The 16,497-nt window shown below is 49.4% G+C and overlaps 2 protein-coding genes across 17 annotated transcripts in view; both read left to right on the plus strand.

The window, feature by feature from the left end:
• The first annotated feature begins 7,464 nt into the window (after positions 1-7,464).
• Cxxc1 (CXXC finger protein 1) lies at positions 7,465-12,932 on the plus strand. 2 transcript variants are annotated; one of them, XM_008850718.3, is made up of 15 exons: positions 7,465-7,777; positions 8,459-8,577; positions 8,679-8,779; positions 9,060-9,295; positions 9,385-9,633; positions 10,034-10,060; positions 10,138-10,383; positions 10,520-10,639; positions 10,769-10,953; positions 11,173-11,380; positions 11,460-11,570; positions 11,700-11,749; positions 11,949-12,045; positions 12,268-12,420; positions 12,507-12,932. In XM_008850718.3, exons 1-15 carry the CDS (start codon positions 7,775-7,777, stop codon positions 12,651-12,653), a joined length of 2,052 nt encoding a protein of 683 aa, XP_008848940.1. In that variant the 5' UTR covers positions 7,465-7,774; the 3' UTR covers positions 12,654-12,932. The 2 variants fall into 2 exon arrangements, with proteins under 2 accessions (XP_008848940.1, XP_008848941.1); XM_008850719.3 differs by having other exon boundaries at positions 7,466-7,777; positions 10,520-10,627.
• A 761-nt stretch (positions 12,933-13,693) lies between these two features.
• Mbd1 (methyl-CpG binding domain protein 1) overlaps positions 13,694-16,497 on the plus strand; it is an 18,198-nt gene continuing 15,394 nt past the window's right edge. For 3 of the 15 annotated variants that reach the window (XR_003846710.1, XR_003846712.1, XR_003846711.1), the window contains exons 1-2: positions 13,700-13,985; positions 15,282-15,396. Coding sequence is in view for 3 of the 15 variants with exons in the window: in XM_029554842.1 (XP_029410702.1) it covers positions 15,287-15,396 (110 nt within the window). In the remaining 12 variants the exon portion in view is untranslated. Of the gene's footprint in view, positions 13,986-15,281; positions 15,397-16,497 lie in introns of all 15 variants that reach the window. The other 12 variants (XR_003846718.1, XR_003846714.1, XR_003846715.1 and 9 more) reach the window with 10 other exon arrangements.

The raw sequence follows: 16,497 nt of genomic DNA on the forward strand, positions 1-16,497 counted from the left end.
TCCTCTTCACTATGATGCTGTCTCTTCTCTATGACCCCCTTCAGCTCTTTATATAGCGTTTCCAACAGCCCCCCCCCCAGCCGGTACCAATCAGGGCTCACACACGTGCAGCGGCCAGGCAGAGTGTAGCCCATAGGCACGTAGCAAGATCATCAGGCTGGTAGCACCTGTTTTGGGGCTCACCATACTTCAAAGTTGGGGTAAACAAGCTGGATTCACGAGCCTTGGCAATCAGCCAAGAGTTGAAGTAAACAGCACGAGGTTTGGCAGCCAGCCAAGGCGCCATCTTTGGCTGGCTCGGCCGTGCTCACTTCCCACAAGGACACAAGAAACTAAAAGCGGTACTGGAAAAAAAAGAACAATCCTATTACTTCCCAGACCTTAACCAGCTAGTCCAGAAAGTAGTGGGAGATTGTGTCTCATGTTCCCTGGTAAATGCTTCCAGATCAAAGGTCCCATCTGACATGAGAGAAAGAGGGACACGACCAGGGACTAATTGGGAGGTAGATTTTACTGAGGTCCTCCCAGGAAAATATGGTTATAAATATCTCCTAGTGTTTATAGACACTTTCTCAGGGTGGGTTAAAGCTTTCCCCACCCGGAAGGAGACGGCCCAGACTGAGGTAAAGAAACTGATTGAAGACATCTTCACTCGATTCGGACTGCCTAAGGTAATTGGGTCTGATAATGGCCCAGCCTTCATCTCCCAGGTAAGTCAGGGAATGGCCAAAGCACTGGGGATTAATTGAAAATTACATTGTGCTTATAGACCCCAAAGTTCAGGACAGGTAAAAAAATAAATAAAACCATTAAAGAGACCTTAACCAAATTAGCTTTAGAGACTGGCATTAACGACTGGGTGCAGCTCCTACCTCTAGCTCTATTTTGAGCTAAAAATACTCCTGCTATGCACAGTCTAACCCTCTACGAAATCCTTTTTGGAGGACCACCTCCTGTTCTCAATGTAACTTTGTCCCCCTTGCCCTCTTCTTTTGATAACCCTAGCCTACTCTTGAACCACGATGGAAAGGACCCTACACAGTTCTCCTGACTACGCCCACAGCCCTCAAAGTCCTGAACACATGAACCACTCTGGCTGGGAATTAGTCGCTATCATCATCATCTCTGTAGCCCTGATCATCCTTGTTGCCATCATCACATTGGTACTCACTGACCTTGCTTAAGAGCTGTAACACAACTTCTCACAATGCAGCTGATTCTACTCCTCGGAGAGATCTGCCTGCTCCTGACAGCAAAAACATTCCAGTCCTAAACTTTTCTGCAGCCGGTCAGACTAAAATTGCCGTTGCCACTCAGCCAAACCCGGTGGTAATCGCCTCTCGTAAACTTAGCCATCCAGATGCCATGAGTCCAATGCTGCAGGTGTTACAACTGTCATTCTTGTTCCTTAATGCTACTAGACCTAAAACCACTCGAGCTTGTTGGCTCTGCTATGATGCCTCCAGAAAACCTATAGATTTTATGATTAAAATCTTGCCATGAAAAAAAGGGGAGAATGATGAAATCAAACTAAAGCCCCCCCCCTCCCCATATCAAAGTGGATTCAAACCAAGTCCCCCAGACCAAAGAAGAATATTCTGAGAAGCTGTGCAAGGAAGTAAGATGTAAAATAATTCTAACTGCTGAGAAAAAACTAACCTTTCCATGCTCCTTGCACAAGCTAGAAATCACCTGAAACTTCCACCTCCCACTGCTGCCGGCCCCCTCCCACTGCTGCCGGTTTTGGTTTGTGGTTTTTGCCTTTAAAAGAAGCCTGTAAGGTGAGCTCTCGGCTGCTGCTCTCTCTCCGAGTGAGGCAGGAGCCCGTCTGCGCAAACAATTAAATCCTCTTGCTTGTTGCATCTCCTGGTCTTGGGACTGAGTCATTGGGGTGCAAACTTCCGTGGATGTTGGGTACCCCAGACCGGGGGCCCAACACCACTATTGCACCAGAAGGAACATCTTGTTTGGAATGTTGATTGTGCAACACATGGGGTCCATCGTTGAGCAGAACTACAGGGGATGGGAGGATTCTTCCCCATTGCCTTTTGGCACATGAAAACCACCCATCCAGCTTAGTCCAAGCTTGATTTCTCCCTCTCCTGCACTCACATCAAGCAGTGTCTTCAGCAATAGGGTCCCTCTGTCCACTTCTCATGTACAACCAACATTATTGGCAATGGCATTTATTGTTTTGGGGATAACCAGGGCCCCTCATCAGCCTGCTTTTTTATAGACTACAGAATGACCTACCCAGGGGTGGCAGATCACACAGTGGTCAAAAATCAAGAAAAAACCCCACAGGCATGGCACAGATCAGTCCAGTGGAAGAAATTCCCAAATTGAGGGTCTCTCTACCCAGGTGTGTCAAGTTGACAACTAAAGTTATCCAGCACAGTGAGGTATTTAATAGACCTAGAGATGCTGTTTAATAGATTTAAAGATGTTAGCTGGGCGTGGTGGTGCACACCTTTAATCCCAGCACTTGGAAGGCAGAGGCAGGCGGATCTCTGAGAGTTCAAGGCCAGCCTGGTCTACATACTGAGTTCCAAGACAGCTGGGGCTACAGGGAGACCCTGTCTCAAAAAGACCAAAAAAAAAAAAAGATGTTGACGGTACCCAAATTATAAACTTGGCCTTTGACTGCATCATCAAAATACCCATATTTATCCATATTTATAAATCCATACATGTGCATTTTAATTGGACATACATGCCAAAATAAAAATATAACCAATAATTTTGTGTACAATAAAAGGATGAAAAATTGAAGTTTGCTTTAAAATTGTTTTGATGGAAGCAACATATGATGACAATTATAGACACATATGACAGAATTATGTGAGATCTCAACACATGAGAAAACTTATAGACATATATGACATAATTACATGAAATCTCAAACAACATATGAAAAGTGATTATCACAAACACATACGACATAATTACATGAAAACTATGTGTACCCAAAACAATAATCAAGTTTTATTAGGATGATCTTTTGAAAGTAGGCACTCGTCTTTTAAATCTGGACAGGAGGAGAACACCCCTTCAATAACCTCCTCGCAGCTATGGAGCTGCTCTCCCTCCTCTTCTGGTAAGTATGTGACTTATTTTAGGTTTCAAGTAGCCTCCATCTGGACTTGAGAATTTTTCCCCAGCATGGCCTAGTATCAAGCCACTCAACTCCACAGAAAGTTCTCAGTCTGGAGGGTCTCATCTTCATTTTCATGTGCATGAACAATCATTCAGAGTTTAAGACAGTTGTTCCCCAGTTAGTCCCCTTAAATGCCTGTTTAAATGCCAGTACCACCTCGGAATCACATCAGGGTTAGATTTCCTGCCTGGTTGGAGATCAGTGCTACCTCAGAATCATGTCAAAGCTTCAGATGCAACCTCTTTCGGGGATCAGCCCACTCTGGCTCCTATCTTTGTAACCCAGGGGTCCTTACCTAGTCTAGATGTCCACTGTGGTTCTCTGACTTATTTCATCTGGTGAGATCACCAGTAAAGGGCCTCACAGTTCTCTTTTGTCTCTTGGAAAGGGACCCCAGAAACCCTCTGGGGCTCCACGCTTCTCTGTTCTAGTGGCTTCAGGAAGGCTGCAAGGTACAGGAGCTGCAGCCTCTACAACCAAAGGCATATGGCCTGATCTTGCTGGGAGGCCTCCAGAAATGTCGCTGAAACTTCTGATAGTTAAGGGACTAGTAGCCAACTCAGGTGAAGGAGAGGGAGTTATTTACATGATTGGGCTGACATGTGGGTTGTTCTCTAACGGCACCAGCCTCAAGCTTGTTTGTAGAGAAATTTATAGTAAGGAAGCAAGTAGGGTGTTCTAGAAGTGTTAAGTTAAGCAAGTGGTTACACATAAGCGCTTGGTTACAAAAGACCACAAGAATGCAGCAGTTTAGCAAACAAAGATTTCAGTGGTACTTAGACTGGTAATAAACTAGAGGGGGCAGGGGCAGATTCCTGTTTACCTTCCTCATTCTTATTATTTCTTCTTATCTTAGTTCTTAGCAGCCATGTTATTATTAGTAAAAAATTTTGCTATCATAGAACAAAGACCAAATTTAGAGTCCTGGTGTTCTCTGGGGTCAGAGGATCAAAAGGACTACTTAGGCCCCTGAAGCACCCAGGTGGTTTTGGATAGATTTGTGGGCTTTGGACTACATCCCTGATTCCCACCAGCAGAGTCTGGTGAGAAATGTCCAATGCTCAGGAGCAGTCAGAACCTGAGGTTTTTCAGAAAACATTGGCATGACTGGACACAGGGCCCTCATGGCCTTGCACCTATTCTGAGATCCAACCCACGCCCCTGGATCCCCTGGTCACTGACTGCAATCAGGGGAGTAGGGACATTGAGGCCCTTAACTCATTTGAGGAAATAGAGGGAGAAAGAAACCCAGTGCAGCATACACGGGGGTGGGAGAGAGACAGTGGCACCCTCATTTCAAGGAAGGGTATGTGGTGGACATCTTTTTAAGGTACCTAGAGGCAGCAACAGAACAGCTCCTGTGACCATTCCAGCCACAGGTCCTGCATGTCCTCCCTTCAGGGCACTGACAGGACTGGGGCTCAGGGTAAAAGACAGGTGCAGAAGAGGGCTGGAGTTTGGCAGGACACCTGTATACATTCATGGCATCTTGAGTAAGTAACATAGTACCTGCTAGGTAAATTGAGTCAATCAGGAGAAAGTACCAGGACACAAACAAGAACTCTGGCAGGAGAGTTTATTGGAAGAGAAAACACACAGGACAGTCCCCTAATTCAGGATGGAGGACCTGTCAGTCTACAGGCTGTTGGCTAGGAGCTTTTTTAGGGGGTTTGGGGGATGTGGCAGGCAGGAAAACATTTTTAAACAAGTTAGGCAGGAGAGAGAGCCCAGGGCTTATCAGAAGGAACAGCCTCTGTCAAACTGACGCCTTACATCAGCCAGGATCTGGGTCATGGGATAAGGGGCCTGTTTATTTTCTAAAATTATCAAAAGGGAAGCAGGCTGTGCTGAAACAGCTCTTGCAGCAATCAGGTCTTGGGTCATAGGTGTAGAGAGTCTGTTTATCTTGTCTGCAGATGGTCAGGGTGCTCAACTCAGTACCTGTATTTTCAGAGGGCTTGCAAAACCATGAGGCCCTGTTGCACTGGGGAGAGGGTTGCTGCAGATCTGAACTTTAACAGTACCTGGAATTGAGGGAAACATTCCTGGACCCTCTTTCACAGTACAGCTGGGGATGCTTGGGGGTACAGATCTTCCTGTTATAGACAGGGTGGTCACATGGAAGAAGATTATGGGCAGCTGTCTTGGAGTTTAGGGTGCAGCAAGTACATACAGAAGCCCATAGAACAGTCATAGCTTCACAGCAACCTTAAGTCAGGACCCAGGCCAGGATCCAAGGGATAAGTGTTCCCAGTAGACAGCAGTAGCAGCAGCTTTTGAACTGCCACAAAATAAAGGAGGAAGGCCCCCAAAGATCACTATATCCCATCATCGTTAACCATTATTCAGGGGTTTTTATTTTAACATCCCTAGATCCATTTATGGGAAGTATGCAGAGGACTAGGAAAGCTGCTAGAACAGAAGGGAAGGGACAGCAAGGGTGGTCTGAGGTCTGTCATGTCAATCCATTTGATGGCATTTTGTTTACCCAGTCAGTCCTGATAACGTCAGCAGGACTACTAGGTGACAAAGAACAGATGGAAGCATCCAGCCCCCAAGATCAGCAGATGAGGGGGATGTATGGGAAAGCAGAAACAGCACTTTTCCATGCCTCACCTTCTAGTACGGAAATTTATCACAGCCTTTTAAGATTTTTATTTTCACTGGCAAATATTTCATGTAATGATTAGTGACTTGAACTAGTCACTATTATAAACCTGGGATGGCGCATGTCTCCCTCCCCCTTTAAAGAATATCTCACTTAAACAATTGAAAGTTAAAATTAACTAGATGATGAGAATGGAATTCCAGAGGACCTGAGTCTGTCCCACAACCCATGGCTCCAGGTCTGATAGGAATTTGCAGTTTTCCTCCTTTGGTTGTCTCTAGTTCTAAATGTTCCACAATAAAAAATGGAGGTGCTGGAACTGTAGCTGAGTTAGTAGAGTGCTTGCCTAGCATGTGCGAAGCCTAAAGCCCCGGATCGTATCCCAGTTCCTTGGCATGTGCCTGTAATCCCAGTACTCCAGAGGTGGAAGTTGGAGGCCAGACTGCCTCTGTTTAAAAAACCCCAACCAAGCAAAGAAATGAATAAAGGGTGCTTACTGTTACAGAAGCTATTGTGCAGCTTATAGAACCAAAATAAGTTTGAAATTAGTTTAGGAATTGTTTTTATTTTTATATTTTATTATTTTTATTTTATGAGTGTATTGCCTACATGTGTTTAAGTTCACTGGGGTCGTGCAATACCCATGAAGGTCAGAAGAGGGTGTCATCTGATTCCCTGGAACTGAAGTTACAGATCCTTGTTAGCCACCATGTGGGTGCTGGGAACCGAACCTGGGACCTCTGCAAGAGCAGTCAGTGCTCTTAACCACTGGTCGATCTCACCAGCCCCGTTTTTGTTCATTTTTATTATGTGTATGTGCAGAAGTTCCAGCAAGGGCTCAGGTTGAAGTCAGAGGACAACCTGTGGGAGTCAGTTTTCTCTTTCCACTATGTGAGCTCCTGGGAATTGAACTCAAGCCATTAGGTGTGGCAGCAAGGGCCTTTACCCACTGAGCCATCTAGCTGTCTCTAAGAATTATTTTTATTATTTATTTTTGCAATACTGAGAGTTGAAATAGGCAGTTTGCATGCTTCCACTGAACTATATTCCCTAGTCATTTCTTTTCTTTCCCTTTTTTTTCAGTCTTTTCTTCTCCTTTCCCCCTCCCTCCCTTTTTCCCCCTCCTTCTCTATCTTCCATCTGCCCTTTTTTAAGACAAGTTCTTAAAGTTTTCCAAGCTGGCCTGGACATCACAGTATAGCCCAGGCACACCTTGTGAGCTTGGGATCCTCTTGCCTTGGCCTCCTCAATGCTGGGATAAAGGGCGTGCGCCACCTCGCCTAGCTAAGAATTCTTTTAAATTAAATAAAAGCACTGAAGAACAGGAGCGCTGGAAAAGTGGAGGGGATGAAAAGTAGAGCAATAACGGGGGCGATTACGAAATGACACCTATGTCCTTTGCGGGGGCCAGGCGTCCCATTCATATTTGCTGAAAGGAGGAAAGAATGAGACACCACCTAGCAGTTAATTCTGTACAGGCAGCCTTAAAGTGCTATCCTCTGGGTGGCCTGGGCAGTTAGTGTACGGATTCAATTGCCAAGATGGCGCGGCCCATGGGAAAGCCGTGCTAGAACACTGCCAGAAACCGATGAGGAACGTACAGAGGCGTCCTGTAACGTCATCGGCGTCTCGAGTGACGACATCCGTGAGGCAATTACGAACAGGTGCAGCCATATTGCCCTCAAGCGGCCACCGTAGGGGCTCGATTGTCAAGGTGGCGATGCACTAGGAAGAGCCACATCCTAGGCGCGGCCATGTTTCCCGGAACTTACGGTCTTAGCTACCTTACGGACTCGATGGTCAAGATGGCGGCGCCTGGGAGACGATCAAGGCTTTATGTGGGCGATTTATTTGTTTGCCAGTGAAGCGTCGCTCTGAGGAATAGGAGTGCGGTGCGGCGAAGGCGGGACCAGAGGCGGAAGTGGTTGTGGAACCGCCGCGGACACTGCGGAGGGGCTTGCTCAGGTTCGCCGGTTGCGGTCCGGAGTCGGAGCGCTGTGAGCAGAGATATGGTGAGTACCTGGGCGGGAGCGGGGTTCAGAAGTAGAGGGCGGTGGGTTGGCGATGCCTGTTGGCAGGCACACGGGGCTTGTAGTGAGCGGTACCCCGAGTCTATAGGTTAAGGGTGCGTGAGAAGAATGATGGAGTTTGAGGGGAACCAGCTGAGAGTTCTGTGATGAGCCGTTGGGGTCCACAGTGGAAGTTGAGTGGGGATTCCAGATGGCAGTTCCGTGGGAAACCTTCACGTGAGCTTTTTGGTTAGAGGGATAAGGACTTAGCCATGAGCGAAGTGGGCAGGCTCTGGGGAACCGGCAGGGAGGTGGGATCTGTGTAAATTACTAGGACCTGTGAGGAACCTAGATGGGATGATTGCGGAGTAAATAAAGTGGTACCCGCGTAGAACTTCTGAAAGGGTTTGGAATGTGATGAGTGAAAGTATGTGATGCGCCGTTAAGGGAGTATGGCTAGAGTGACAGGATGTCAGTGGGGTGAATGATGGGAGGTCTGGGGCAGAGTGATGGAGATGGAGGAGTAATGAGGCAAGGGGTTGGGCATGAGGATCTGTGGGAACTATGATGGAGAGGAACTATGGTGGAAGCTGTGAGAGGAAATACTTAGAATGGGGATTTGTTGTGAGCTATGGTAGAGCTGTAATGGGGAATTTAGGAGCCATCATGGGGCACATCCCACAGGAGGGAGATGGTTCGGACCCGGAGCCTCCAGATGCTGGGGAGGACAGCAAGTCTGAGAATGGGGAGAACGCCCCCATCTACTGCATCTGCCGCAAACCGGACATCAACTGCTTCATGATGTGAGCTAGGGAGAGGTGGGTGGGCTGATGCCCGGCAGGGTTGGGGAAAGCTGATGAGGCACACACCTCACATCTCTGTCACCTTGCCCCATCCTCTGCAGTGGATGTGACAACTGCAATGAATGGTTTCATGGTGACTGCATCCGGATTACTGAGAAAATGGCCAAAGCCATCCGGGAATGGTACTGTCGGGAGTGCCGAGGTGAGGCCTGTGAGTGAAAGGCACTCTTCAACAGGTGGGGGGAAGCCATATGTACTGGATTGTGGGTAATGGTATTCTCTATGGCCTTAGTGATTGTTGGTCTGTGGTGAGTTGGAATGCTGCCTCCATTGTGAACAGTAATGGAGGAGCCTACTGGAATGGGCAGTTCTGTCCTAGAGCAGGGGCCAGACAGTTAGATGGGCACAGGAACAGAGAGAGGTTCTTGGATCATTCAAGGCCTTCCTACAAAACCACCTTGGTACCATTCTTTGCCCCACAGAGAAGGACCCGAAGCTGGAGATTCGATATCGGCACAAAAAGTCCCGAGAGCGGGATGGCAGTGAGCGGGACGGCAGTGAGCCCCGGGATGAGGGTGGAGGGCGCAAGAGGCCTGTCTCAGATCCAGAACTGCAGCGCCGGGCAGGGTCAGGGACAGGGGTTGGGGCCTTGCTTGCTCGGGGTTCTGCTTCGCCCCACAAATCCTCTCCACAGCCTTTGGTGGCCACACCTAGCCAGGTAAGTGGCTGCAGTGGTTGGGATGAATGAAGTTCTAATTTTAGGCCTTGCCTGGGTTCCTGATCTCTACCCTGGACATGGTCTCCTAGCATCACCAGCAGCAGCAGCAACAACAGCAGCAGCAACAGCAGCAGCAGCAGCAGCAGCAGCAGCAACAGCAGCAGCAGCAGCAGCAGCAGCAGATCAAACGGTCAGCCCGCATGTGTGGTGAGTGTGAAGCATGCCGTCGTACTGAGGACTGTGGCCACTGTGACTTCTGCCGTGACATGAAGAAGTTTGGGGGCCCCAACAAGATCCGGCAGAAGTGCCGGCTTCGCCAGTGTCAGCTGCGGGCACGGGTGAGCATGGACAGAGCTGGGCAGGATCAGGTCGGGAGGGCATGGCTGGAAGGTCCAGGTAGGGCTGCTTGAAGCTACAAATCTGGGGGTGGGAAGCTGGGGGCAGGCAGGTGGGGTGGAGCCTGATTAGATCCAGACAGGTGGGAAGAAGCCTAGCATGTCCAAATACATGCTACATGATAAAGTATAACTGACTGGAAGGAGAAACCCCCAACTGGCCATGTATTTGTAGGTGGGCAGGCATGCCAGGGCACAACAGGTAAAAATAAGCATTTCCTAGTGATAAGAAGTAGGGATGCAGGTACATCTAGGCAGACATGGCAAGGATAAGTCATTGGGGCTAGGACAGGGCCATCCTCCATTTCCCTGGGGCTGACCTAGGCCTTCCTCCTGCGCACAGGAATCGTACAAGTACTTCCCTTCCTCGGTGAGTCCAGCCCCCCAGGGCGGGGCAGGGCATGCGGGCAGGGCGGTCAGGGCCAGTCCTGAGATTCTGCCCCGCAGCTCTCGCCAGTGACACCCTCAGAGGCCCTGCCAAGGCCCCGCCGGCCACCGCCCACTCAGCAACAGCCACAGCCATCCCAGAAGCTGGGGCGTATCCGTGAAGATGAGGGGGCAGTGGTGTCATCAGTGGTCAAGGAACCACCAGAGGCTACAGCAACACCTGAGCCACTTTCAGATGAAGACCTAGCACTGGACCCTGATCTTTACCAGGACTTCTGTGCTGGGGCCTTTGATGACCATGGCCTGGTGAGCAACAGGAGCATTCTGCAGTGGGGGAGAAGGGGGAGGAGGCAGAGGGTATGCGCACTGCTTTGAAAAAATGTGTAGGTTGGTTTTGATGTCATGAGTTGGACATGTGGATCAGTGTATACCCTATTTGCAGCCCTGGATGAGCGACACAGAAGAGTCCCCATTCCTAGACCCTGCACTTCGGAAAAGGGCCGTAAAAGTGAAGCATGTGAAGCGTCGAGAGAAGAAGTCTGAGAAGAAGGTGATGGAGAGGGTAAAATGGGCATTAAAAGGCAGATGGTGGGACAGGGAGGGAAATGCAGAGGTCAAGGGCTAAGGAATGGAGGGGTAGATAGGGTCTGAAGCTGACTTCTACCCTGACCTGATATGTTTTGCCCCTTAGAAGGAAGAGAGATATAAACGACATCGACAGAAGCAGAAGCATAAGGACAAATGGAAACACCCAGAGAGGGCTGATGTGAAGGACCCTGCATCGCTACCGCAGTGCCTGGGGCCTGGCTGTGTGCGTGCTGCGCAGCCTGGCTCCAAGTATTGTTCAGATGACTGTGGCATGAAGTTGGCAGCCAAGTGAGTCTCTCCTGGGGCATTGAAGGGAGTCAGACAGTACAGAGTGGGGTACCACTAGAGTTCCCTGTATTTACAGTCAGTTATCTATACACTATTTGATCAAACCCTCATCTGTCCATCCTCCTACCATTCAGCCATTAACTCGTCTTTTCATCGCCCATCCATTTTCTATCCCTTAATCACCCCACTTTCTATCTGAATCCCCATGTCTCCTTGCAGCCGCATCTATGAGATCCTCCCCCAGCGCATCCAGCAATGGCAGCAAAGCCCTTGCATTGCTGAAGAGCACGGCAAGAAGCTACTCGAACGCATTCGCCGTGAGCAGCAGAGTGCCCGCACCCGCCTTCAGGAAATGGAGCGTAGATTCCATGAGCTTGAGGCCATCATTCTGCGTGCCAAGCAACAGGCTGTGCGTGAGGACGAGGAGGTAAAGAAGCAGGAGTTCAGCAGGACAGGATCCGGTACCTCATCCTACCCTGCTTCACCATTCCCTCCACTCTGTACAGAACACTGAGAACGACAGTGATGACACAGACCTCCAGATCTTCTGTGTCTCCTGTGGGCACCCCATCAACCCACGTGTTGCCTTGCGCCACATGGAGCGCTGCTACGCCAAGGTCAGGGTGTCATCTCGAGGGAGTAGATGTTACGGGAACATCAGTTCACCCATGGGGGACAGATGTGTTGCTTGGGTGGTATATTGAGAGGGCACCCACAGTTCCTTTTATTTGTGCTCATCCCTTCAGTATGAGAGCCAGACATCCTTTGGGTCCATGTACCCCACACGCATTGAAGGGTGAGTAAGGTTACCATGTGGACTTAGAGAAGGGTGGTTAAGGGTGAAGAAATGGAATATGTGTGGAACTGGGGCTGGAAAGGGGTATGGGCAAGGATAGGTGGGCCTTTGAGGTAGTCAAGGCGCTACCCAAGTTTCTAGCTATAAGGTCACTGGGTAAACATGACCCTCCTGTTCATTTTCTCTACTCTATCTTCAGGGCCACCCGACTCTTCTGTGATGTCTACAATCCCCAGAGCAAAACATACTGTAAGCGGCTCCAGGTGCTCTGTCCTGAGCACTCACGAGACCCCAAAGTAAGGTTTTCCTTCAGTTGTCCTCATCCAGCCTCTTCCTGCCTCCTGTCACATTCATTTCTTACTTTCTTCTCACCTTCCTCCTCATTTTCTTGACAACTTCCATTTCCCTCCCTTTTCTGTTTCATCATCTTCAATTTCTCCCCCTTCCTCTCCTTTCCATTTTCCCATAAACTCTCCATTCCTCCTCCCTCATCACCCCTGCCCTTGGTGTCCCTGCAGGTGCCAGCTGATGAGGTGTGTGGTTGTCCGCTTGTACGTGATGTCTTTGAGCTCACAGGTGACTTCTGCCGCCTGCCCAAGCGCCAGTGCAATCGCCATTACTGCTGGGAGAAGCTGCGGCGTGCAGAAGTGGACTTGGAGCGCGTTCGGGTGGTAGGTTTTGATGCTGGATGTGACCAGGGTCAGACTGGGCTTCAGGAATGACTTCTCATGGCTCCCTCCCTCTCCTCTCTTGGCAGTGGTACAAGCTGGATGAGCTATTTGAGCAGGAGCGCAATGTACGCACAGCCATGACGAACAGAGCAGGGTTACTGGCCCTGATGCTGCACCAAACAATCCAACATGACCCTCTCACTACCGACCTGCGCTCCAGTGCTGACCGCTGAGCTTCACCAACCCTGAGCCCCTCACGACCTGCATTCCAGTTAGGGGAGCCGCCCTGAATCCACCAGTTTTCTGTTCATCTGTTTCTTCTACTACCCCTTAGTTTTGTCCCTGTGCCCATCTACCTTTTGACTGCCATCTGCCCTTACCAAAGGGTCTCTGCTTTCCCTGTCATTGTTTGTCCTTCTGTCCCTTTTCTCTGTGCTTGGGTGACTCTGGAGTTTACTCACCCTTGCCTACACCTCCACCCTGGTTTTGTTAATAAAAATTTGAACAAGGGAGAAAACTGGATGGTCCCTGTGTTTGTTCTACTTGCAATTTCGTTCCCAACGCCAGGACAAGATGGGGGTGCCACAGGTGTATTCAGAAGTGGCTGTGGTACATGTACAGGCTTTGAGTATACAGCTGGCACTCATTCTATGCTCCCTTGGGCCATGAACGAATGAGCTATTTGAGGAGTACTGTACTATCAAGCTTCCAGACTTGAGACTAACTTATCACTAACCCTGTGAGTAGTGGGTGCACTGCCTCTGTACCTGGACACAACATCCTCCAGACCAGAGGTGCATTTGGTCATCCAGGTCTTGGTCCCCCATCCCTGTGTTATACCCCACCCCCCAAAGAAGATCCACTAAGGAGATGTGTTTACAACAGAAGCCCCACCCCGTCCTCGCCCACTGGGCTTTTGTGGGATGGTCAAGGAGTCACTTAGTGCCCTAGGTTACTGCAGCACTTCATGCTCCCTCCCTGGTTCTGGATGGAGCCTGGTCAGTACAGACCCTGTTTCGGATTGTACTAGGAGGTACTAGCCCTAGGGAAGACTCGGAGGGACTGTATCCACTAGGAAAGGAAGTGGGCAGGCACAACCCCAGGCTTCCTGGCCCCTGCTATTGGTGGAGACAGAAACCGCCAGTAAGCCAGGCTGTCCACGCCCTCCTTTGGGACTGAACTGTGCATGCGCTTTCGGGACCAGCAGCGTGGGAAGGACGCGCCTTAGGGAGGTGACGAGCACCGACCGGCACCAGAAAGGGACGCCAGTGGTCCGCGCAGGCGCAGCAGGTACCCAGGAGCTGCGCGCCTCTGTGGAACCACACTACGCAGGCGCAGGAGCCTCCCTACTGAGGGCATATTCGTCGAGGCAGCGCCGGGGAATAGTGTTGGGGGGATTGAGCCCGAAAGGCAGGCAGGGGATTTCCGGTTCCGGGAGTAACCGATGGCAGCTACTGCTTCGGTGGAGGTGGAAGAGGAGTAGGACCCGGCGGGACGCGGGCGGGCGCCTCTCCATGGGTCCGCGGGCCTAGAGTGGCCGGAGCTGCGGGCCTGGTGCCAAACTGGTAAGACAGCCGTGGGAGTGGAACTAAAGGGCTCTCGGGAGGAGGCTGGGAAGGAACTGAGAAGCCGAACACTGACGGGGAGACGTGCAGGGCCCTCGGCCCGGAGGAGGAATGGCGGCTTGCTGGAGCGGGGACAGGAAGGAATGTGGCTGAGCACCATGACAGGTAGGAGTGTCGAGATCCAGGGACCAGGACGGAGAGATCAGAACGAGCAAGGAGACCTCAGACCTCCTAAGAGGAGAGAAATGGGGTTCTGAAGCTGATAGAAGAGGGGACCCTCCCGTACTGAAGCCTGAGAGAAACGGGAGGGTTGGAATAAAGAAGAGAGAGGCTCATGGAGGATGAGAAAACGTAGGGTGGGAAGACTGACAGGGTCCTAGGACACGAATGGAGAAACTGGGAGGGGGATCAGCATGCTGAGGAAGAGTCGTTTAACAGGATGGTAAGAGAGAACTGGAAATGAGGAAGTTGAAAAAGAAGGACCAACTTTTTGACTGTTGAGAGGAATAGAGATGTTTGAAGGCTGAGACTGGAGAGTAATCGTGGGTCAGAACACTGAGGGAAACTAAGACTTGCGGGGGATGTCCACTCGGTAGGCTTCCAGGGTTAGGAATGGAAAGAATTGGGGGGGGGTTCAATTCAGTGATACGGAGGAGTTGGGGACTGTCACACAGGTAATGAAGATGTTGAAATTAGCACTAAAATAGCAGATAAAAGGACATGAAATAGCGGGGAAAATGGGACAGTTAAAACACTGAAAGAAACTGGGAACTCAGGTCAAGGAAGATGGAAAAAAATTGGAAGGTTAGAACGTGAAGTAGGGGACTGAGGACAAGATTGTGAATGGGGGCAATGAGTGATGACAAAGAATAGGGATAGGGCCGGTAGGTCTAAGACTAGAGTGTCACCTGCACCAAAGACACGTAGGTATGATGGCAAAAACAGGTCTCAGAGTTGGTGGTGTGAGAACAGATGGACCATTCTTTGTCTGGGAATTGGAGGTAGAGAGAGTCAGGACACTGAGGATGGGTACGTCATGGGTTGAGGATGGGGAGCAAAGGAGGCTAGTGGGTCAGAAAGGATGAATGAAAGGCTCCTGAAGCCAGGACACAGAGGAATAAGATGAGAATGGAGAAATTTCAATATATGGGCTGGCTGCTTGTGCAGGCTTTGAGGAGGGGTAAGGATACAAGTGATTTTTGTGGGCTAGGAAACAGTTTTATTACTTCCTAGAGCCTCATTTTCTCTCGTACTCTACTTTTCACTAATCTTTCGGGCTTCTATCCTTTGCTAAAGCATCCATGGCTGAGGAATGGATGGACTGCCCAGCCCTGGGCCCTGGCTGGAAACGACGTGAGGCCTTTCGAAAGTCAGGTGCCACCTGTGGACGCTCAGACATCTATTACCAGAGGTACTGGGTGGGTTGTGGGTTGTGTCTGTGGGGTTGAGCTTAGATAGGGGTTAGAGTAAAAGGGTGTGTTGAAATTTATGGATTGTCTTAGTTACTTTCTATTAATGTGATAAATGCTGACCAAAACCAACTTGGGGAGGAAAAGGGTTTATTTCATCTTACTCTTCCAACAGTCCATCACTGAGGGAGATCAGGGCAGGAACTCAGAGCAGGAATCTGGAGGCAGGAGCTGAAGTGCAGACCATGGAGGAACACTGCTTACTGGCTTGCTCCCCTGGCCTGTGTTCAGCCTGATTTCTTATACAAATCAGGACCACCTGCCCAGCGGCGGTACCAACCACACAGTGGGCTGGACCCTTCCATATTACTCAACAATCAAGAAAATGCCTCAGACGTGGCCACAGGCCAGTCTGATAGAGGTAATTCCCCAAATGAGGTTCCCGCTTCCCAAGTATGTCATGTTGACAATTGAAGCTGTCCAGCTGTCCAGCATATGGGTGGAGTCTGTATGATTCAGAGTTTTGTGTTTGCATATTCATCTACCCTTAATAAAATTTATTTGACCAAAGTCAATACTCACAGTGCATTTGTGGTTATTCACACACACATATACAGAGCTGCTAAAATTTTGAGTTGTGTAGTGTATGCATTCCACACCAAATTGACTTTTGGGGGGCTTTTTTTGTTTGTTTGTTTGTTTTTTTTATACACTATAAATGAACATTATTTCCATAGTCTAGTTAGTTCCATATTTTTGTGCTTCTTTTTTTTTTGGCAAATTTGTTGCTTACAATGACCTCCAAGGACTGGAAAGATGGTTCAGTAGTTAAGAGCACTAGCTGCTCTTGCACAGGACCAGGATTTGGTTCCCAGCACCCACGTGGCGACTAACAACCATCAGTAACTCCAGTTCCAGGGGACCTGATAACTGCTTCTGGCTCCTGTGGTGCACTTAAATACATGTAGGCAAAATACTCATATGCATAATACATTAAAAAAAAATCAAAAAGGCAAATTTAAATGACCCCCCCCAATGTAGTACTAATGTTTTGAGTGTAAAAAGACTATCATGCGCCTTTTCTTACTGTCAGATAAGCTTCT

This window comes from Nannospalax galili, unplaced genomic scaffold (genome assembly GCF_000622305.1).
Source record: "Nannospalax galili isolate Female #2095 unplaced genomic scaffold, S.galili_v1.0 scaffold1845, whole genome shotgun sequence".
NCBI classification, from domain to species: domain Eukaryota; kingdom Metazoa; phylum Chordata; class Mammalia; order Rodentia; family Spalacidae; genus Nannospalax; species Nannospalax galili.